Consider the following 25,281-nt stretch of genomic DNA (forward strand, 5'->3'; position numbering starts at 1 on the left):
GAGAAGGACAGCCAAGCTTCCCAGGAAATAGAAGGTGAGGACGCCGCCGGAGAGAAGGAGGCCGGTAGGGAGAAGGACAAGGATAGCCAAGGTGAGGAGGCCGCCAGGGAGAAGGTGAAGGACAACCAAGGTGAGGAAGCCGTTGCCGAGGAGAAGAACGCCGAGGACGCTCCTGCAAGAAAAAAGAATAGCAAAGGTGACAAAGACGCCGACGACATGAAGGATGCCGAGACTGCGAAAGAGGCCGCCACGAAGAAGAACGATGCAGGTGAGAAGGACACCGTCAATGATGCAGAGGACGACAACGAAGACAAGAACACCGTCGTGGTCAAGGAAGACAACAACGAATCCACTACTGAAGATGCTACCCTTGATGAAGTGAGGGACGACGAAAAGGTGTAATGTTCTGGGAAAAAAAACATGAACAGTTACATAATTGAAATTGAGATCCTGCGTTTGTAATGCCTAACTTTGTTTGTAATTGAAAGTTAGTACATATACCACCAGCAGATAACCATAGATTACAGATTTAATACACAGCAAATAATATAATATACATAGTAATGTAAAACTATACACAGGAAAATGAATTCTACAAACGACAAATAGAAAACATACACAGTAAATAAGGTTTTACACACACAAACGGGAGAATAACACAACCAAATAAAAATGTCATAAAAGTCGTGCTTCTGAACATGTGAAAGCAAAATCAAATGCCATACGTTAGCGTGAGGTTTTCAATGGTCAGTCCGCTATAACTGCATTGCATGATCGCCGGTTATGGCAAGCCTCGTGGCACCGGCTATAATGTAATTCACGGACATCGAAGGCTTGTGACTCTATCCGCTTCCTTCTAGGATGTCCTAGCCGTTTCTTTGATATTGGTGGCCGAAGTCGTAGTGGACGGTTATCGTCAGATGGCTTGTCACTGTCGGGAACAGGGGATATTGGATTTACATACGCCCGACGATACCATTCCACTGTGAACTAATCCACAACATAAGAATGGGCATTCGTGTCTGTTTGCATAATCGCTACACAAGCATGCTTGCACTGTAGGCCATGTACTTCCCACCTTCTACATGAACAGCTACGAGGCTGGAGGCTGACAGCGTTGTTGTTATTGTCAATGACTTTGTACGTGTCATCAGTAGAATAACCAACCCTAAGAAAACGACTTTCATCAACGATTTGCTCAACTTTTTTTTGTATTTCAGGACAAAGGTGTGTATCCCAGTTGTTACATTGTTCACGTCTTTCGGCTAACATATTCATAAGTTTAAACCTGCAAAACGATAGTTGCGGTGGAAATTTATTATATACACAGAAATATTTATTAGATACACATAAATAATAATTATATACACAGGAAATGTAATGCATACATATGAAACATGGATTTATACACATTAATACTAATAGTTTACACACGAAACAAAATATATACACACGACACCTGTAGAATACACCTAAATGCTAATATCGTACACGGAAACACATGGCAACATCCGGTACGTGACTGGTGACTAACCTGATAGAGTCAACCATGCTTGTTACTGGTAGATGTCGTGCCTCTTTAATCCAGGCGTTGAAGGACTCTGCCACGTTCGAATACATCTCGCACCATCGCATTCCTTTAAATAAATAGTTCGACCAATGATCAACGTCGGACTTATTCATCAACCAACCATGTGTATCGGCTGATAGACATGCAAGTTCATAAACTGCATCATCAAACTCTTTGGAAGTGTATGCATGTGCAATTTTGACGATTACTGCCCAGCATTGCATTCGCAAAGCTTTACCGAGGCTAGAGTTGGTCTTCATGAAGTTTGCTTCCAAATGTCGTAGGCAATAACCATGTGGTGATGAGGGGAAGACTCGCGCGATGGCATTGACCAAGCCCTTAGATCGATCTGATATGAATGTTATAATTTTATCATAGGAATCTTTACCGTATAAGGCCTCCCCAAGAGTAGCAAGAAACCAAGTCCAGTTCTCATTAGTTTCATTGTCGATGATAGCAAATGCTACATGGAATAGGCCTTCATTGCCATCTTTGGTTGTAGCCCCTGGGAGAGAAAATTGTCGCCATTGGGGTTGATGCTATCTGACAACGACTCTCTGCGGTAAAAAAAATATACACAATCAAAAGTATACACAGAAAACATATAGTATACACAGGAACCAAAAAGTAGACATAGGAAATCAAAATAAGATACAAGAATATTATATTATACACAGCAAACATTTTTAATATAGTAAAATATACTAATACACATGATATATTAAAAAAGGAACACATAAACGATAAGTAACCAACAAAATTAGTGATTGTAGTATTACAATGGGATCAAGGAGGCCGAGTTTCCAACTGTAGAGACACTGACATCCTCGATGATGATGTCCATGACAAATTTATTGAAACTATGGTATATATGATACATACATTGAAAATCAGCGTCAGACTCAATGGGGCAAAGCGTTTTGTATCCGTAAGGCGTTACGAACTTCACTTTTACTTCAAAAACATCTACGTCCCAGGGAGCACATATCTCACCCATGACTGACTTCCATGAACTTAAAACGGTAAATTGAAGCACACGTCCTTCACCTTTGTATCGCACCACGGCGGAAAATGTTTCCATTGTTACTAACGCCTGCATGGAATTCCAAAAATGACAAAAGTGATTAAGCTTCGTATATTACAGATGTAAAAGCGTGCTTAATTGGACTTAACAATAAGAAGAAGAAGAAGAAGAAGAAGAAGAAGAAGAAGAAGAAGAAAACAAGATGACCAAGATGACGAGAAGATGACGAAGACGAAGGTTAACAAGATGAAGTTAATGAAGAAAATGATGTAAAAGAAGGACAACAACATGAACAAGACAAAGAAGAAGAACAAGAAGAGGAAGAAGAAAATGCCGAAGAAGAAGAAAATGCCGAAGAAGAAGAACAGCTTACGTATATATATCTTCACTCAAAGCGGCTAACTAAACAAGGTGAGAGACTAAGTTGAAGCTTCGACAACCAGACCAAGATGAAGAAGCAGAACTTGAAGAACAATGGCAACGTTGAGAAGGAGTGAAGTATCACCTTTTCTCTGACAAGGAAGCTGCATTGGATTGCTTGGCCATACTTTGCATTAAATGTGATGTGACTTGGAGGGAATTTTTTTTTTTCATCATCTCACATGGTTACATGGGCATTTGATTCATTTTACCTCCACTTAACTGACAGAACTAACAACAAGGGCTGAAATGAACATGGCTAAAAAAAAGAAGGATCTAATGGGAAACAAAATTGTCAGAGGGACTGCAGTGGATGTTTGAAACAGTACAGGGACTTTTAGGTAATTTTCCCTAAAAAATATATGTGAAAAATATAAAAAAAGGAGAAAAAGAAAAAAGAAAGAAGAAGGAGACTAAGGATAAGAATAAAAAATGTTTGAATTCAAATTTTTGAAAAAAAAAAGGGTATCCCGGAGTTGAGGATTTCCTGGGGGGTGTTGATGAATTTGGGGGAGCAAAACAAAAAAACAAGGGAAATTTGAAAAAAAGCGGAAGAGGGGGGAAGAAAAAGAAGGGCTTTTTTCTTTGAAAAAAAAGGTAGGCGTAAAGCTTTCTCAAGGGATAGGAGAGAGACGGAGAAAAGAAAGAGAAAAGAGGATAGAAAAAGAAACGAAGGAGGAGGAAGACCAGAGAATTTGACAGACAGGCAAGAAACGACGATTGGAATTTTAGATAAAAGGAGAGGGACCATATTTTCTATTTGCTATTATATATAATCCTCGCATGTCTTTTTTTTAAAATAAAAAATATACAAAAACATGCATGTGCATGTAATCCTTGAGTGCATCTTTTTTAAAAATATATATATATATATGCACGTACATATAATTCATGCATGCATTTAAAGAAAAGACACTATACACATATCATGAGTTTCTTCCTCGTCTCGTGCTCCATCCCTGTGTTCCTCTCGCTGGAGACCTGGGCGGATCTCATAGCCGCGAGGGTCTCAGTTTGTCCGAAGCCTAGATCTCACAGCCGCAAGGGTTTTATTCTGTCCGAAACCTAGATCTCACAGCCACAAGGGTCCCGGTCTGTCCGAGGTCCCTTCTCCAAATCTTTTAATCTCTCTCATTGCGTTTCAATACAAATTCTGATCACGGAGCTGTGGTGAAGGAGTGCGAAATGGGGAAGTTTTGTGCTAGAATGTGTGACGCTGTGTTGACGGCCACTTCGTTCCTACTATTTGTTTTTCCTGCCGGCTACCGATGATAATTCGCTTTGCGCCTTCAAGATCATCACTCATGTCCTTTTATCCAATTCCATTCACCGTTCTGTCGGTCCCGTCTCCCCACTTCCCTAGATTGCAGGCTTGAAGTTTTCCTCACCAGCCTCATGATGACAAGCTTAGTGACGGTCTTGATGGTGATAAAGATAATGAGGATGAGGATGAAGGGCAGTCTAGAAAAAAAGGAAGAGTCTCTGAAGAAGTCTGTGGTTGATCAATCTGTGCACGAGAGGATAACAGACCTGAATTATGACACTGCGGCTTTTGATCTCTAAGAATGAACCTCGATTGATGCCTCTGGGAGAGGGGGAATTTCTTTGATTCAATGCTCTGTTATTTTTTTATGTTGTTACAAACTTGAAAGCTTGGAGCTCGTGATAATGGCCAGAAGAAAGGAAGCGCAGGGTGAGATGATAAAGAAGATGATGGTGACTTTAAATTTGAAGTTAAAGGGGCGCATGATTCCTTGGGTGCAGCTGTAAAGATGGTTGAGAATCTCCTAGTCTCTGTTGAAGATGAAGTCTATGAGTATAAGTATGCTCAGCTATGGAGGCTAGTTAAGCTAAGATCTCTTGTGGTATATTTGTGAAACTAGAGATGAAAGTGTGCCTTTATTCAGCAGTCCGTCACTTCCTATTCCAAAGAGGCCATGCCAAGTTGATAACCATGTTGCTTCTCTTCTACACATATGCATTGAGGGTGATAATAGACTAATAGAATAGTCTTCATTGTTGGGTCTGTCTACATGGTTGATCAAGGATAAACGAACAAGCTTGAGCAGAGGATACAAGATTCCCTTTTAAATACACTGGTATTGCATTCACTTGAAGTGCTATTATACAAATGAATGGCTGCAAGCTCGAAAGAAAGACATTGTTTGTTCGCATTGTAGGCTGCCTGCTTTCATTCACACCAGTAGCTTGCATATGGTTCTTCCTAGTGCTATCTTCTCAAGAGAATGATGATATTTTGTTTTGGAAAAGACATGGAGGAGTTTATTGATGAGGGGCATTTTTGGTAAAAAAAAATGATAAAAAAATGGAAAAAAAGAAGAGATAAAAAAGAGGAAGAGTAAGGAAAAAAGGAGAAAAAAAATGAAGGAAGAGTAAAAAAAAAGAGAGAAGAGAAAAATGAAAGAGTGAGTAAAAAAAAAAGGAAGAGGATAAAATAAAAAAAATGAAAGGGTGAGTGAAAAAAAAAGAGAAGGAAAAAATGAAGGGAGTAAAAAAAATGATGAATGAATGAAGGATGAATTTGAGTGGGGGTATTTTGGTAATTTTCTTGCGAGACCTCCTCTTTAAAATTCCATGAAAATTCTCTAATTCCATCTTGAGGTTTAGGCTTTCTTGGGGCAACGAGAAAATTTCATATTTTCTCTAATTCCACCTTGAAGTCTTGACTTTCTTGCGGTAACGAGAAGATTTTCATAAAATTTTCTCTAATTCCACCTTGAGCTTTGGCTTTCTTGGGGTAACGAGAAAATTTTCATATTTTCTCTAATTCCACCTTGAAGTCTTGACTTTCTTGGGGTAACGAAAAAATTTCATATTTTTTCTCTAATTCCACCTTGAAGCTTTGACTTTCTTGGGGTAATGAGAAGATTTTTATAAAAATATTTTCATAAAATTTTCTCTAATTCCACCTTGAGCTTTGGCTTTCTTGGGGTAACGAGAAAATTTTCATATTTTCTCTAATTCCACCTTGAAGCCTTGGCTTTCTTGGGATAACGAGAAATTTTCATATTTTCTTCTCTAATTCCACTTTGAAGCTTTGGCTTTCTTGGGGTAATGAGAAGATTTTCATAAAATTTTCTCTAATTCCACCTTGAGCTTTGGCTTTCTTGGGGTAGCGAGAAAATTTTCATATTTTTTCTCTAATTCCACCATGAAGTCTTGACTTTCTTGAGGTAACGAGAAATTTCTTTCTAAAATTCTCTAATTCCACCTTGACTTTTTTGGGGTAACGAGAAATTCTTATAAAATCTCTCAAACTCTTCCTTGAAGTCTTAACACTCTTGGGGGTAGAAAAGTAATTTTTAAAAGGACCACACTAAAATCCTCTCTGAACTCTTTCGACACTCACTGGGTGAAAAAAAATCAATTTTTTTTTTAAAAATCTCTCTTCAAGTTCACTTGGAGTTCTTTTGACACTCGTTGGAGTGAAAAGAGGTGAAATGAAAAGTAAAAAAAAAAAAATCTTTTCTTGAAATGAAAGGATGACTAAAAAAAATGAAAATTTCACAAAAAAAAATGAATGAAAGGAAGAAAAAAAAATGAATGAAAGGAAGAAAAAAAAATGAATGAAAATTTTCATAAAAAATGTCTCTCGTCAACACTCATTGAAAAAGTTGAGTTAGCAAAGCTTTTCCTAAAGCCCATTATGAGGCCTCTTTCGAAAAAAATGAGTTTGATATCCATTTTAAAAACAAGCCAAAATTATCAAGTTAATGATCTAACCATGTTGAAGGTCACAACTTAAAGAAAAATCCAATGGCCAAGGCTCAAAGCATTGAAGAGTCAATACTTAAATACCTCATGTAAGCGACAAATGCAACTCTGAAGTTCCAAGACACTAAGAAGTCAAAGACTTGAGGAGTTTCACAAGTCTATGAACTGGAGATTTTACAAGCACAAAGGGCCAAGTCTTCGGTAATAAAAGAAGCAATAATGACAAAGTAGGCAACTCATAAATGTAGAGTGGTCGTAGCTTAAGAGCTAAGCAATGTGTCAAGACACAAACACACACACAAAAAAAAAGAGGAAATCAAGGAGGGCCACATTCACAGAGCTAAAAGAGTCTTCCAACATACTTTCAGTAAAAGAGTTAAGAACGCCAACCGAGCAAAAAAAGAAGTTTAAGGAGCATGATAAAAATAGCTCTTTCTTTAAAAAGAAACTCTCTTGTCAAGCTCTTTTATAAAAAATAGCTCTCTTAATACTCATGTATTCTTGCCTATGATCATGTTTTCATATGCATCTTTGAAATTAATAAAAAAAAATTGTTATATTTGCTCAGTTATTTCTCATTGACACTTATTTCTTAATAGGAGATTCCATGACATTGTCTGAGGTAATTAATATTAGGGGCTTACCCCTAATAGGAGTCATGAACCCGCAATCATTTGAAATAAAAAAAAATTAAAAATTGATTTGTGATCTATGCTTTTTAACTGGTCTAACCCTAATCAAAGGCCGACTGAAAAGAAAGGAGCCCACAATTACCATCTATTAAATAGGTAATCACATTACCGAGATTCAAGAGGATGTTCTCCAAATTATCAAATTTCAGAAATGCAATATTCTCATGCAACTATATATTTGGTGGAAAAAATAAAAAAAAAAAAATTTCATGAACAAATCCGAATAGATACTAAGAAACTCCAGCAGCATCTAAAAACACAACATATTAGAATGGTACACAAAAATAGTGTTTAGTCTTCAAAAAAAAATTTAGTCACCGCAAGTGCATGATCATACTTGCATGTCCTTGTCAACCTTTTAACAGAAACCTTCAAATATCGAGCATATGGAGCTCAAATTAAAACTAGAAAAGACTATTTAACATGACTTAAATCGATAAATTTGGTTGCTTCAAACTTTTGTCAGAGATTTCATGTGCATCTTGAGGCATTGACATTCATTGTTACCTATAGTTACTAAAGTGCCAGCCAGGGGCGGAACCGGAAGCAAAATAAAGGAAGTGCTCATATAAAAATTTATGAATTTTTTTTTGAAGTTTTTTCAATTCAAAAAATATAATTAGATTAGTTGAATGACATGTTTATTGTAGTTTGGCCGATTCAATTGTTAAAAAAAAAAAAAACAATACATTTATAATTTTTTTTATACAAGACAAAATAAAAAATTATGGGGCCAATCATAATTTTTTATAAATATTTATTAAAAATATATATTTATATAAATATTTTTTTAATATATATATATATATAATTATATGTTATATCCTGACTAATAAAAATCACGGGTTTAACCGATAAATGTTTGTAATTATTTTTTAATTTTTATTCTATATAAACTAATTTATAATAAATGAAGGCCAAACAATAATTTTTTTGAAAACAATTCTTTTATTTTTCATAAACCAATTTATAAAATATTTAAATAATAAATATTAATTTTGTTCGAAACACTAATTTTTTAAACTATCATATTAATTTGTAAAAAATTAATATTTTTAGAAAAATAAAAATAAAGATCCAATAAATTATTAATATATATATATATAGAGTGTGTGAGAGTGAGAAGAGGGGTGCTTTAGAGCAAGAGAGAAAGAGAGAGAGAGAGAGAGAGAGAGAGAGAGAGGGGTGCTTTCAATTTCCAATTCTCTCCGAACCCCTCTAATATATATATATATATATATATATATATATGATATTAGTTGATTGGGGCCAAAGGGGTGCTCAAGCACCCCCTTGACCCCCCTCCATCCGCCCCTGGTGCCAGTAATGGACTCACAACAATTTTTGCAAGTTATTGATTTCGTTGTTTTTAGTAGGATGAGTAAAACTAAGTACTAAATTGTGTACCTGATTTTTTGAATCAGTAAAAACTTAACTCGTATCCGACCTGATTTAAACTGGATACAAAAAAACCAGGTATCAAATTTAAACAGTATTAGACATCAGATATCCGGATCTAGATTTATGTTTTATCGGCTTATGGATTTTTTTTATATATAATAACATAAAAAATATAACAAGCTTATAATTTACAAAAAAGATTAAAATCTTATGTTATTCTCTGCGCAACAAAAATATTAAAATTTTTTATCAATCCTAAGCAATACAAAAAATAAATCAAATATTTTTGGAAGTATTAATCGTTTCATCAATAATGAAGTTAGTTGCGGGGCGAAAGAATATACTTTAAAGAGATTGGATTAGGGAATTGGATATATATATATATATATAACGCTTAAGTTAATTAGATTAAGGATTTTTTTAGCCCTTATAAAATTTAATTTATGTATACATATAACTCTTAACTATTAAAGGATTAGAATATGAATTTGGTTTTTTATTTTTATTTTTTTTAGACCATGTAAAATTTATGTTTATTAATATATATATATATATAAGAATATATTGAAAATTGGATCGGATTAGGGTACCAAGTTTTTATTTTCTCCACCTTAATCAGACCTGATTTTTATTATTAGGCTTCATCGAGTAGTCTGCCGCAATCAAACTAAGCATGTGAGGTCTTCCATCTTAAATAATGCCCACCATTAGGGATATCATACCAGAAGCTAACGAGGTCTTCAATCTTAAATAATGCCCCACCATTAGGGATATCATACGAGAAGCTAACCGCCATTTACTACTGAGAGGGATCAAATTAAAAACATTTATAGTAAGGAGACCAAGAGGATAAAATGACTTTAAGCAGAAGAACTATTTCAAAGATTTCACCATTTTAAAAAATATTCTTTAGTCTTACCAATTCATAAATTAATAATTATTGAAAATACCTAAATTACCTTCTCTTCATTAAAAAAAAATAATTTTAAAAAAGTTATGCCCAAACTATCTTTATATTATTAATAATTGCAAATTAAAACATACATTTTAAAATTTTATAAACTAATATATACAATGACAATTAAAAAGTTTGAGAGGGTTTATTTATGATGACAGTAAATAGTATGAGATTTCCCCTTAAATATTAATAAAATTAGTGTTAAATCATATTAGCATATAAAATTCGACTTAATAATTAATTTGATATTTTATGCAAGAAAACATATGAAAAGATAATATTTATATAAATTATTCTGTGTACATCTTTGTAAAATTATAAAATTATGTAAACGGATGGTAAATCATTAAAATTATTAAACTCTAAACTTTACTCATACACACCTATGGTAGAAATTAAGTTGAAAGTAATATTTTTTAAAAGATATAGATCTGTTTTAAAACTAATTTTCTCTTTTTATGCCATTTTTTTTTGTTTTTATAAGCATCAACGAAAATATCAAAGTTTCGATCTTGCACCTTATTTGATCTTGCACTTTGTTCCTATTATTCTAATGTAGGCTTGATGTTCAATTTCCTGCAATGTCACAATTAATTCAGAGATAATTTATTTTTTTATAAATATAGATAAAGTATATAATCAAATCCTAAACTTTTGAATGTAGGATACAAACTCTTCTATCGCAAACTAGCATTTTAAAAATAAATCAATTTGTCACACTATATTTCATTTAAATTTTAAAAATTTATATTTGAGACATAAATCAAAAGGTTTGAACAGATAAAATGAATGAACGGCATCCAAACATGCATGTCCTTTACATGTTCATTGAAAAATATTCTTGATGCGTGTATATATATATGTATATCAATATTTTAGGTTTTTCTTCTTGATGCAAGAAAAAAAGATATGAGGAAAGAAAATAATAATAATTCTCATAGATAGTGATATTTTTATTTTCATAAAAAAATGCTTATTTATGTTGTTCGGAATGATTTGTCATTTTTTGTTTTCAAAGAAATGATTTTATCAGAATTAGATGCCTCTTGAAAAGAAAAAATGAAAATTATTTTTTTTTCCTTATAAAATGAACATCAATAAGGGTCAATTTTTAAGCGTTAAAAATGCATTTCACTTCAGGATTTACGGGGGAAAATACTTAAATAGAGTACTAATGAAATAAACATCATAAATCAAGTCCCTTTTTATAAGTGAATCCAAAACAACCCATCATCTAAAACTATATATTTGGTGGAAAAAAAAAATAAAATAAAAATTCTTTTCATGAACCAATCCAAATAGATACTAAGAAACTCCAGCAGCATCTAAAACACAACATATTAAAATGGTACACAAAAATAGCGTTTAGTCTTAAAAAAAAATTTAGTTACCCCAAATGCACCATCATACTTGCATGCCTCTTGACAACCTTTTTAACAGATGGTCCTCGTCATCTTTATAAATATAAAATAAAAAAAACTTCAAACATCGAGCATATCGAGCTCAAATTAAAACTAGAAAAGACCATTTAACATGACAAACTGATAAATTTGGTTGCTTCAAACTTTTGCCAGAGATTTTCATGTGAATCTTGAGGCATTGACATTCATTGCTGCCCATAGTTGCCACGGTGCCAGCAATGGACTCAACAATTTTTGCAAGTTATTGGTCTCGTTGTTTTTAGTAGGGATGCGTAAAACCAGGTACTAGATTATGTACCTGGTTTTTTGAATCGGTAAAATCTTGATCCGTATCCGATTTGATTTAAATTAGATACCAAAAATCGGGTAATCAATTTAAACTAGATGGGATATAAGATATCCGAATCCAGATTAGGTTTTATTAGCTTATGGAATTTTTTTTATATAATAACATTACATAAAAAAGTATAACAAACTTATAATTTACAAAATTAAAAATCTTATGTTATTCTGTACGCAACAAAAATAATAAAAATTTTTATCAATCCTAAACAATACAAAAAGAAATCAAATATTTTCGGAAGTATCAATCGTCTCATCAATAATGAAGTTAGTTGTGGGGCGATGAGGACTAGAATAGAAGAATTAAAAGAAAAAAGAATATACTTTAAAGGGGTTGGATTAGGGAATTGGATATATATATATATATAGCTTCTATAAAATTTAAATTTCTTATATATATAACGCTTAAATTAATTAGATTAAGGATTTTTTTTTTACTTTTAGCCATTGTAAAATTTAATTTATGTATACACATAACTACTAAAGGGATTAAAAATATGAATTTGGATTTTTGCTTTTTAGACCATGTAAAATTTAAATATATTATATATATATATATATATATATATATATATATATATATATATATATATATATATATAAGAATATATAAGAATATACTGAAAATTAGATCGGATCAGGGTACCCAATTTTTATTATCTTCCGATCCGAATCTGATCTAATTTTTATTTTAAAAATTCGGATTAGATACCCATAAAATTTGTGTCAAAAAATCAAATACTAGATCAGGTCATTAGGCTTCACCGAGTAGTCTGCCACAATCAAATTAAGCATGTGAGGTCTTCAATCTTGAATAATGCCCACCACTAGAGCTATCATAGGAGTAGCTCACCGCCATTTACTACGGAGAGGGATCAAATTAAAAACATTTATAGTAAGGAGTCCGAGAGTATAAAATGGCTTTAAACTGAAGAATTACTTCAAAGATTTCACCATTTAAAAAAAATATTCTTTAGTCTTACCAATTCATAAATTAATAATTATTGAAAATACCTAAATCACGTGCTTCTCTTTATTAAAAAAAATAATTTTAAAAAATTTATGCCCAAACTATCTTTATATTATTAATAATTGCAAATTAAAACATACATTTTAAAATTTTATAAAGTAAATATTGGGATGAATATATACAATGCCAATTAAAAAATTTGAGAGGGTTCATTTATGATGACAGTAAATAGTATGAGATTTCCCCTTAAATATTAATAAAATTAGTGGTAAATCATATTAGTATATAAAATTTTACTTAATAATTAATTTGATATTTTATGCAAGAAAACAAATGAAAAGATAATATTTATATAAAGTATTCTGTGTACATCTTTGTAAAATTATAAAATTATGTAAACGGATGGTAAATCATAAAAATTATTAAACTCTAAACTTTACGCATACACTCCGTATGGTAAAAGTCAAGTTGAAAGCAATATTTTTTAAAAAATTTAGATTTGTTTAAAAACTAATTTTCTCTTTTTATTCCATTTTTTGTTTTTATAAAGATCAATGAACATATCAAAGTTTCGATCTCGCACCTTATTTGATCTTGCACTTTATTCCTATTATTCTAATGTAGACTTGATGTTCGATTTCCTCTGTCACAATTAATTTAGAGATAATTTATATTTTATAAATATAGATAAAGTATATAATCAAATCCTAAACTTTTGAATTTAGAAAAAAAAAATACTAAGTCTTTTATCGCAAACTAGATTTTTAAAAATAAATCAATTTGTCAGACTATATTTCACTTAAATTTCAAAAATTTATATTTGAGAAATAAAACAATAGGTTTGAAGAGATAAAATGAATGAACGGCATCCAAACATGCATGTCCTTTACATGTTCATTGAAAAATATTCTTGATTTATCTATGGAAATAAATCATCCGTTCGTATATATATGAAAATAAATCATCTGCACAGTGCTAATTAATGGGCTACAGTGAGACCTAATGAATGGTTAATTGGGTTTATTAATTTAGTTTTGGTTTATAGAAAAGTTACTGATGGTTTAGTAGAAATAGGGTTGGACGATTCAGATTTATTTAATTATTGTGGTCTAGTAGAAATAGGGTTGGACAGTTCATATTTATTTAGTTACTGTGCATAAATTGATTGAATGGTTCAGATCAAATTACTGTTCATATATATATATATGGAAATAAATCATCTGCGGATGTTCGTAAGTCTACACAGTGCTAATTAATGGGTTACAGTGAGACCTTATAAATGGTTAATTGGTTTTATTAATTTAGTTTTGGTTTATAGAAAAGTTGATGTTGGTTGATTGAGCGGTTCAGATCAAATTACTGTTTATCTCACATTTTACTGTGCTACTATTCATAACATAGTAATACTATTCATTATATAGTGATCAACCATTGGATCGAAATCCAATGATTGATAGTAACGTTCATAGATTTCGATTATATGAATTTCCATAGATGATCGAACCTCTCTCTCTCTCTATATATATATATCTCAATATTTTAGGTTTTTCTTCTTGATGAAAAAAAAGATAGAAGGAAAAAAATAATTATAATTCTCGTAAGAAGTGATATTTTTATTTTCATAAAAAAAATGCTTATTTATGTTGTTCGGAATGATTTGTCATTTTTTATTTTCAAAGAAATGATTTTATCAGATTCATGCCTCTTGAAAAGAAAACGTGAAAATTATTATTTTTTTTTTTCTAATAAAATGAACATCAATAAGGGTCAATTTTTAAGGGTTAAAAATACACCTCACTTCAGGATTTATGGTGGGAAAAACTTAAATAGAGTACTAACGAAATAAGCATCATAAAATTAAGTCCTTTTTTTAATAAGTGAATCCTAAGCAACCCAGCTTCTTCAAAAACCTACATATTTGGTGAAAAAAAAAATTTTAAAACAAAATCTTTTTTTCGCAAACCAATCCAAACAGATACTAAGAAATTCCGGCTGCATCTAATAATACAACATATTAGATGGTGGCACACAAAAATAAAATACATAACACTATTGGAATTTAGTCTTCAAACATCAAGCATATGGAGTTCAAATTAAAACCAGAAAAGACCATTTAACATGACTTAAAAGTGATAAATTTGGTTGTTTCAAACTTTTGCCAAAGATTTTAATGTGCATCTTGAGGCATTGACACTCATTGGCACCCTGATACATCAACAACAGCAACAACAGAGGGACTTATGGCAATTTTTGTTCGTTATCGGCTTTTTTTTCAGCAGAAGTGAAGACAACAGGTTTCAATGAGTGGTCTCGCACAATCAAGCTAAGCACGTCGGGTCTTGAATAATGACCCACCACATCGAAACCAAATTTAGCTCGCACAATCTCCCCAAGATCTGTAGACAGTGATTTTATAGTAAATCATCAGGCAAGTATGGAGAATCTCAATACACAATACAAATCTTCTCTAACAAAAAAATGTATGGCCACAGAAAAATACGAACTAGGTGAAAAGATAATGATCTTGTGAAGCCCTATATTTGATTGAACTTACATATCAAATAACAAAATTATAGTACATGAAAAATAACTTACATATCAACCTGTAGATTACAGGACTATACATACCCTAGAATTTCTTCCATTTTAAAGAGCTGCACTTTCGACAATAGAACAATGGCGGCCATTGTGTGCTTTGTCTTCAAGTAAAAAATATGTTCTTTTTAGTCCCTAAACTGGACGAATTTGTCTATTTTGGCCTTTTAAGTTGACATGGACCTAAACAAACAAATCCATTGTAGTTTGGGGCTGAATTGAACATGTTTTATTTAAAGAGATAAAATGAACAATGGCTGGCAATGAGGGGCCACTAGTGGCTTGAATCCTAACATAAAAGAAGAAAAAGAAGGGCCCTTCTTTTGGTTGTAGTTTATAGTCGTCAATGCACAATCCATAAAAGAGTTTTTTTAGGAGAATGAACATGCAAAGATGAGAAGAAACCGAGCTTAAGGTAACAGTTTTTGATTGTAAATCTATCCACTAGGAAGAAGAGGATTGCCAGTACCTAGTTCAGCTGAGATGAGAGCTTCCCCTTCAAAGTTGGGTCCAGCTAGAACAACACCAGACGGTGATATGATAACACTTCCTCCCGCACATGCCACGAATTCTGGCAGGGGCTCACTGTCGAAACCAGCAAACACATAATCTGGTGGGGGTGGATAATCTTTCCTCCTGCAAAACTGGTTCGCTGACAGAACAAAGCAACCACCCTCAACTGCAATGTGTTTCATAGATGCCTGCCACACATCCGAGGCATCAGCAGTAGGGGCACAGTATATTTCTACACCTGCACAACAAGGGAATTCAAGAACCTTAAAAAATGGCACACCGCATGGTGATTCAACAATTACTTGATTAATTGTGCATAGGAATTTCAACAAATCATTGGAAAAGGTAGAAAAGAACCACTGACTTCCAGTCTCAAGATGGATAATTGCTTACCTTTAGCATATAGTGCTGTCCTCAAGAGAGGCATCCTGTTTTCCCAGCAAATGAGGGACCCTATCTTTCCAAGTGGAGTTTCGTATACAGGAATAGTAGATCCATCTCCAAAACCCCATATAATACGTTCTATTGCAGTAGGCATTAGTTTGCGATGTTTACCCAGATATTGACCCTGAGGATCAAAGAAAAGTACAGTGCAATAGAGTGTGTATGCTTCCTTTTCAATTACACCCATCACTAAGAAAATCTTATGTTTTCCAGCCATTGCTGCCAAGCGATCAACTTCAGGACCTGCAAGCATGAATTATTAACATCAAATAAAGTAGAGGTTAACATCAGGTCAACCGTAGGACCTGCAAGCATAAACTGGTAAATTCTTTGAAATCAGTAAGCAACATTCTGTCAAATTGGATCCCTTTGCCAATGAATACTTTCTGCGATCTTAAAAATAAAAGAACCATTGCCCAATAATGAAAGTATACACATAAGAAAATAACATAACTGAAAAGATGAATTTACAGCTTATGGTGGGAAAAGCCAGGTTTGGTATGCCCAAAACATTTATTCACTACCTGATTATTACAAATATCTCATGGTTTCAAGCCATAGCTGACAGGCAATCAAATACAAGAACTCCAAGCATGAATCATTAACACCAGTGCTAGAAGAGGTAACAAAGGAATACAGGTTTTACAAGATGAGATTACCAACAAAAGCTCACCTGCATAATCCATGTATGACTATGATCTTGTTTATTGGGTATAGAGTACAGAGGAAAAACTTGAAGGAGAATACTCAAAATTCACCTATGCATGTAAAATGAAGATATGACACTTGAAAACAACAAAGACAAGAATATGAAATGGCACAATCTCAGCCTCCAATGGTGTCAATCAAACTTATTATCAAAGCAAAAAAATAAAGAACATGAAATTGTATCAGAATAAAACAGACAGCAATGGAATCAATGGCCTCATGCAGTTAGGTAAGAAATGAGGGGTAGTAGAAGCTCATTTAAATAATAGTACAAGATGGAGTTTACCAGGTACGGCTATGGCTGTTGCATGATATTTTCGGAAATCTTCTTTGTCCTTTGCTGAACGACTAATGCTTCTGGGAAGACCACTAATTGCGCCCCATATGTAGCGGCGTCTGCAATTAGTCCCTCTGCCTTATCTACAATTCCACAATAACAATTATTATCGATTTGCACCGAAAAAGGTACCCTTTCCTAAATGTTTTTCCCTTAATATTTTTCTAATTAAGTATGAAAATTAATTGAAGTATTTTTCACTTGATTTATGAAAATGATTGCATTATTTTCCTAGAAAATAGACTCATGCCTTTTTGGAGGGGTCTATTGTACCACATTATTGTTTGGAATCTTGGATTGCTAATTTTGGAGGAGCACTTGAGCAAGACAGCATGAACACATGGAGGAGAACTTAAAAGGGAGCCTAGCAAAACTCCAATTCTAGTTTTCTATAAAAAAAAATTTCAACTTCTCTTTATTCCTTTTACAAGAAATTGGCCTCTTTTGCTTTGAAAGCTTTATATGAAGGGCTAATGGCAATCTTCCAATGCAGTCTGATAATAAGAACACTAAGATTATCTCATTCAACCACAAAATCAGAATGCAAATTTCCAATTTTAATTAGACACAAATAAAAAATTTACATCTTTGAACTATGAAATCTTTGCATCATATTTTGTTTGCAGTTGATAATTCAAAACTAACATCAATTCATACATGAAACAAACCATGATGAATTGATTAAATAAGCTTTAATCTAAAACAAAAAGAACACAATGAACTCAAGAAAATGGAGAAACAGGGCAATCTCTGAAGAGATACCAAGAGTGGAGGGGGTATCGTAGAAGACGGTGGAGGCCTGAACGATGGTGACACGCACGGTGGTCGCCGACGTTTCGCCAGCCATATCGACCTCGATTGCTGTGGATGGGGCCAGAGCCATGAAAAATTGCTCCTTGGCTTCGCAAGCGCGGTGGATTCTCAACGCCGAGGAGATGCGGAGGAGAAACTCGAAGAGAAGAGTGCTGTTGCTGGTCCTTGGCTTCCATTTTGGTTGCTTTTGGTGACGAGTGAGTCTTTGTTTTAGTTGACTGAATTGTTTATTTATTTTCAAGTCACCGTCATGCAATTTAAAATTGGCAAATTACCTTTTAGTTCCTAGAAAGCTTTAATCTTCCTGTTCAGTCTCTCTGACTTTTCATTTTTACAAAAGTCCCTTATTTAATATTTGCATTCCTCTTCATTCTCTGCCATCAAAGGCGTCAGTTATGAGGCTGTGAAATGGCAAGCTTGCCATTGTCTCAAAAGCAAGCATTGGAGGCTTTTTTTCCTCTTTGTAAAATCACTTTTTGGAGAAAAGTAAAAAAGTAATCCCAAAGATCGAAGCTACCAATGTCAGACTCTTTTCATATTTCTTTATGTAAGTCGTAGTCGTCTTCTTCTTCTTTTTCATCTTGGTGCTGAAGCCTCTCATTTTTTTGTATTCGTTCGATTATTTTTTGTCTTCTTTATATTTGTGCACCTTCTTGAGGCCAGGAAAAAAGCTATGTTAGGTTTGCCATTGTCTCGTTTTTTATTCTCCATCTTGTAGATGCCGAGGCCGTAGGCAAAGTTTTTTGAGGTTCTTCATGTTTTCATCTTTTATACTAAGTAACAGACAATGACCTTTATAACTTTTTCAAATTTCATGTAGGTGTTCATAAGCAATGGAAACCTTTTGTGCCGTGGCACAATACAAAAGAGAAGGACGTATGCTTCAATTCACCGTATTGAGTTCGTGGGAAACAGTAATGGGTGACATAAGTAAGCGGTGGACATTGTACGGTTCTAGGGTCTGGGTAAAGTTCGTGACACCTGACTCGTACAAGATGCTTTGCCCAATTGAGACGGATACTGACTTTCAACGCATGTGCCATATATATCATACTTTCAACAAGACTGTTGCCGACATCACCATCGAGGATGCGAGTGGGTCAATGGATGACAACTTGGGCTCATTGATTCCATCGTAATAACGATGATAATTATTGCCGGTTACCTTTAATTTGTATGTTATTATGTAATTTATCGCATACATGTTTATTAAATTGCCCTCATGTATACTAAAATAGTTTATCTGTGTAGTAAACCTTTGTTCTATGTAATATTATGCGTTTCTATGTATATATATACTTTATTGTGTAACATTACTTGTTCTTGTGTAGATTTGAAGTTTTTGTGTAATAAAGCATGGTATTGATATTGTCTATGTTATGCATTGTTATATAGGGATGCCTTCTCAACAAGTATGAACACAAATGTCGAGACATATCTGTCCCACATCCTCCGGCGGGGGTGCTCAGTATTGTTCAGTCTTCAAAAAAACTTCATAGGTTGACCTTAAAAGTGCGTCAACGCTTTGACAATACAGAGCAGTTCAAAGATTGCCTACACAGCAACGCCATAAGACAAAATTTTGATTTTACATTTATAAAAATGATAAACTTTGGTTGACCGTCAAGTGCGTTACTCCAGATTGCCAGTGGCGTGTGCATGCATTGAATGAGGGAAATGTTGACACCTTCCTGGTGAAGACAATGCAAGCAACGCACAGTTGTGGTGGAGGCATTGGTAAAGCAAGCAAAAAATGGGCCTCTCAACATGTAATGCAAAAACTCAAGGAGCGGCCATTATATAGAGCTGTCGATATTCAGAATGATATATTACAGGACCATGGAGTTCGCCTACCATATAAGCGTGCTTGGATCAGGAAGGAGATCGTACGGGCCGCCATTCATGGTAAGGAGGTTAGTAGCTACGATTTGCTTTTCTGGTATACGAACAAAGTAGCTAAGATAAATCCCGGTAGTTTTGTAATCGTTGAGAACGATGGTGAGTGATTTAAACTGGCTTTTTTCTTATTTTGGGCATGTTTGTTGGGGTTCAAGTTGGGGTACATGCCATTACTTTTTGTTGACGGAACTCACTTGCTTGGCAAGTACGACGGGATTCTGTTAGGTGCAACTGGTAAAGATGACAATGAGAGTATCTTCCATATAGCATTCGCTGTAGTTGACAACGAAATAGATGATAATTGGAGTTAGTTTCTTACTACCCTCGGGGAGGCATTGTATGGTGAAGATGATTACGAGTAAGTTATTATATTTATCTTGGATCGGTCGAAGGGTCTTGTTAATACAGTCGAGCACGTGTTCCTGTCATCACCATATGGTTATTGTCTACGCCATTTGAAAGCCAACTTTATAAAGGCTAACGACAGCCTTGGGAAATCATTGAAAGAATAATGTTGGGCAGTAATCGTGAAAATTGCATATGCGTACATGTATAAAGAGTTCGATGATGTAGTTAGTGAACTTGTAGCTATATCGAGCGATGCACATGATTGGTTGTTACACAAGTCCGATATTAATCATTGGTGTGACTATTTGTTCAAGGGTATACGGTGGTGCGAGATGTACTCTAATGTAGCGGAGTCTTTCAATGCTTGGATCAAAGAGGCAATGCATCTACTGGTAATAAGTTTGGTCGATACTATACGGTAAGATTAATCTACAGTTCTGTGTTTAATGTGTAGTAATCGACAATACTACGTAATAATTGCCGTTATTGTCTAAAACCATATTTTCCCGTTTAGTTGGTAAAGGTCATATGTACAAATACTAGTTAATGTACAATAGTTTTATTATATGTTTAATAAATGACATTAGTGTGTAAAATAATAGTTTACTCCGTATAATTTTAAGTACATGTATACTATTTCATGTTAGTTTGTAGTATTAATGTTAGTGGTTAAATTCGTGAACTGATATGTATGATTACAATCTCATGTGTAGCAAACTATGTTTATGTTAATTACTAACTCTTACCTGGCTTCGCGTATGTTAATACGTAAGTTTAAACTTATAAACATGCTTAGTGAGCGGCGCGTAGTGTCCTTAACCTCGGATATGCAAAAAGGTTGAACAAATCATCGAAAGCAGTCGGTATTCACGGGTGGGTCAATCAAGCGATGACAATTATGAAGTGGTTGAAGATCACAATACTACTGTCAACCTACGCGTACGGAAATGCTCCTGTAGGAGATGGGAAGTGCATGGACTCTCGTGTAAGCATGCAACTACCGCGAATATGCAAACAAGCACAAATGTGCACTGCTATGTTGACAAATATTTTACAATCGGATCGTATCGTCGTGCATATGCCAAACCAATATACCTGATCTCGGCCTGATAGTGACAAGCCATCCGATCACACTCGTCAACTCAGAATACGGCCACAGATAGCAAAGAAATGACCCGGCCGACCGCGAAGGAAACAGATTGAGTCATAAGCCTTTGATGTGCGCGATTTACATTGTGGAAGGTGTCACCAAAGTGGACATAATCGATGATCTTGTAATGCAGTCATTGCGAACTAACTATGAAAACTCCTTTATGCAGCTATTTTACCTTTTGTCAGACATTTATAGTGTGCAAGTGTAGCTCTACATGTAGGGAAGCATGTGTCTTCCATGTGTATGCTGGCAATGATATTTCCTCATGATTAATTTAAGTTGCAATTGTGTGGTTAATTAGTTTCCTGTGTATTAATAATAATATTAATAATGAAAAATATAATAAAAAAAACTCATGTTAATACAATCTATCAAGATCCCATTTCATCGATTAATTTACTAACACAAAATGAAAATTTTAATAATTATTCAAACGCTCTGATTTTGATCCATTAATTAATGTATTTATTTGGTTATAAACAAAATCTATTTTGCATAATTTATCTTTAAGTATGGAATTAAACATTTTTTTTATTTTCAGTTTAAGTTACTTTATAATAATAATAATAAAATTAATGAAAGTAAAAGGATAAATTAATAATATATATATATAAGTTATACATTTTTTCCTTTGTGCTATGTTTGGATTGAGGGCCGGCGAGGGAAAATAAAGTAAAGCGAGGGTTTTAGAGGGTCAGAGTCGGCCCTTCCTTCATTTGGATTGGTATTTTTAATTTAACGAAGGGAAAGGAAGGGTTAACTCTGACCCTCCGAAACCCCCCTTTTCCTGCCCCCCCCCCTCCCCCCCAGATTTGGGGTGCCGGGGGAGGGAGAACCTCGTAAAGATTTTAAAATTTTTTAAAAGACCTTATTACCCTTAATTTTTTTAAATTAATTACACAACACCACTTCATAAGTTTTTTCTTTCATTTTTTTCAATCTAATTTTATTTTAATCAAGTATTCACATGACACCCATCACAATCTTTGTTTTTATGTATTTATTTTTTGTTTGCTTATTTTTTTATCTATTTGTTTATATTGTGTTTTTAATTTCCCAATTCATCCTTAGAATAATTTATCTTAATAGAATTCTATTCTTAATATAATTCTATTGCTATTGAAATTTTATTCGAAGTACAAATAAAATTAAAATTTTCTTTGAGTGAGAAAAAAAACTAATAATTATCTAATGCAACATGATTATTATGCTATGAATTAAAATATTAAAATAGGTTTATTAACAATATGATAAAGTGATCTTGTGATGATCCATATAGAATTGTAGGAGGAGTTGGTCTTTAAATCCTAATTAAGTAATTTGGTGTTGCATAATTGAGAGGGGAACTATTTTAAGAATAGTTAGAAGCTACTTTACATCGGCACGACTAGTTGTTCATGCGTGGTGCTACATAGGATAATGTGCTATTCAAAAGGTAGATTGTTCTTTCAACTATAGATTCTGATAACTAATAATTTGTTTGTATTTAAAAAATTTGATGTTTGAGAAATATATATTTTGGTTTCACTTTTATCTTCAACTTTTTTTTGTCTTCTTTATGCAAATATTATATGGTTATATGATAGACAATAGTTTATTTGTGCTTCAAATCTACGAATAATTTATTTTCTTTTATAAATTATGTGATTAGACATTAATGCAATTATATTTTATTATAATTTGGTAATTTGTAGTGATTAGAATAAATTATTTGCAAGAATTTCGTTTATAGATTATTTTTAAAAAACAATAATTAATTGGTTTAAAATATAGGTTATTTTCTAGAAAGTTATTCTTCAAGATGTATCTTTCCATCTATAGGAAAAAACCTTTCCTATTACGCCACAAATATAACTATTATGAATTATTTCTTGTTATATAAAGAGAAGAATATTTTAATTATTTTGTACATTATTTAGCGTTCATGGACAAGCAAAGCAATAAGGTGACGTTGGAGTATTTGTGGCAAGAAACACGTCGAAGGGCAGTTGTATATGCTATTTGCTTAGTTATTTATTGGTATGTGCAAAAAAAAACAACATCGAGAAGCTATTGATCATAGTATGAGTTCGGAAAGAGACAGAGTTAGAGATGAAATAATGAGCCGAATTGTTGGTTGTGAAAAAGTCAATACTTGATTTGATCCAATTTCAGAAGGTGACATTTGGAAGCTTTTGGAGGACATAGGAATAGATTCAAATTTAATGACTACTATTTACCTTTATTTCATTGAACGTCTTGAGAAAGTACGGGCAGTGCTTGGATGTCCTTGGGAGAAAATAAAGGAGCCAGTGGAAAAGTTGGTGCTCGGTCCTTCTGGCCATTAAACATCAAGCATATTCATCAACATCGTAGTAATATTTTTTTAAAATTTGAAAAATTAGTTTTTAGGATTTTTGTTTCTCATATATTTCATAAAGGAACAAGTTATTTTTCTCTAAATTTTTTTGTTTATTTTTTTAATAATATTTATGTTATTTTAGCTATTTTAATTATTTTATATTTTAGTAGACCCAATCAAGCATCAATCCATTGTGATGATGTAAATAGCAACATTTTTTTGTCCTATACAAGACAATAATGTATAATATATTTTCAAAGGAAAAATAAATGGTTGTATTTGAGAAGAGACAAAATTAAAGTATAAAAATAAAAAAAATAATAATAATTTTAATATTTATTAAAAAAATATACTTAAAGTGTGAATTTATTCGAGATATTTATAATGCATGTGTTTAAATAGAAATTAGTAATTTTTATTTAATAAGAAGGGTATAATTGGTAAATCATATTATATATCCTTTCCTTTCCTTTCCTTTCCTTAACCAAGCAAGGTTTATTAAAGAACTCTCCTTTCCTTTCTCTCCATAAAATTTGTTTATTCAAACGAGGGTTGAACCCGTCCTTTCCTTTCCCTCACTTTCCCTCCCCTTCCCTCCCCTTACTTTCCCTTCGACTTTTGAATCCAAACACTATATTGAGTTCCTCCAATGTCACAGTTAATTAGTTTTACTACAAAAAATTTTAATTAAAAAATTTTAATTAAAATTTTTTTAAGTAGTTTAACTTGAAATTTCACTTATAGGTCAAGAATGATAATTAACTCAATTATATATATATATATATATATATATATATATATGCAACCAAAGTTTGAAGAGAAAATGAATGAAAAGTATTCAAACATAACATTTGCATTTCTTATAAACACAACATATGCATCATGAAAGTGTCAATTTGTATATATAAAATAATTTAATAAATATTCAATAAATTTATAAAAACAGTATTTTTAGAATGTTTAATTACTCATATGTCTTTTTTTTTTCTTAAGAACTATTTATATGATGTTTATGCTAAAGGTATATTTTAGATATATATACTTACCAATAAAAATTGTATTCAAAAGTATGTATAGATTGCTCAATACATGATAATCTTATATTAATGTAGAATACTATAGGAAATTACATAATTTTTAATAATATAATATTTTTTAGTAATAATATTATGAGCATTTTTCATAACTAACATTAATTTAAAATAGAAAATTTATAATATACTCATAATTTGATAAAGTAAACATAGATTATTTTAAAATACCAAAATACTAAATATTTTTCAACATTTTTGTTACTTTTCCCTCGCTCTTTCCTGAAGAAATTTCTTCTCTCCTCTTTTCACTTCTCTTATGTTATGTTGAGGACTACTAATGACCGTTTAGTCTGTTAACATTAAATCTCTTACATAAGTTATCTATTCTACTAAGAACACCTGTTTGAATTCTAACTTACATAAATGGATGACACAAATGTTATAGGACTTAGTTTATTGAGTGTGTTCGTTCTTGACACATGGCTTATTCACATTTATATAAAAAATAAAATAAAAGAAATTGTTGGTGCTGTCCACACAATTAGCATTATTTGATAACCATG

The 25,281-nt window shown here is 32.7% G+C and overlaps 1 protein-coding gene and 1 pseudogene across 1 annotated transcript; both read right to left on the reverse strand.

The window, feature by feature from the left end:
• Nucleotides 1-747: 747 nt before the first annotated feature.
• Nucleotides 748-2,651, reverse strand: LOC120275627. Its single transcript, XM_039282253.1, has 4 exons — nt 2,453-2,651; nt 1,535-2,075; nt 1,072-1,288; nt 748-990 (listed from the first exon to the last, which is right to left on the reverse strand). The coding sequence occupies exons 1-4, from the start codon at nt 2,649-2,651 to the stop codon at nt 748-750; spliced, it is 1,200 nt and encodes a 399-aa protein (XP_039138187.1).
• An 11,915-nt stretch (nt 2,652-14,566) lies between these two features.
• Nucleotides 14,567-18,122, reverse strand: LOC120275885 (annotated as a pseudogene).
• Between the last annotated feature and the right edge of the window lie 7,159 nt (nt 18,123-25,281).

Source organism: Dioscorea cayenensis, chromosome 14 (assembly GCF_009730915.1).
Source record: "Dioscorea cayenensis subsp. rotundata cultivar TDr96_F1 chromosome 14, TDr96_F1_v2_PseudoChromosome.rev07_lg8_w22 25.fasta, whole genome shotgun sequence".
Lineage (NCBI taxonomy): Eukaryota > Viridiplantae > Streptophyta > Magnoliopsida > Dioscoreales > Dioscoreaceae > Dioscorea > Dioscorea cayenensis.

Excerpts from the sequence above, each read along its gene's own strand:
- LOC120275627 (XM_039282253.1), bottom strand. The coding sequence starts at position 2,651 with ATGGAAACATTTTCCGCCGTGGTGCGATACAAAGGTGAAGGACGTGTG. Across the intron at positions 1,289-1,534 it reads AGCATGGTTGACTCTATCAG|GTTTAAACTTATGAATATGT; the intron begins GTTAGTCACCAG and ends ATCGTTTTGCAG. Across the intron at positions 991-1,071 it reads GTTCATGTAGAAGGTGGGAA|TTCACAGTGGAATGGTATCG; the intron begins GTACATGGCCTA and ends GTTGTGGATTAG.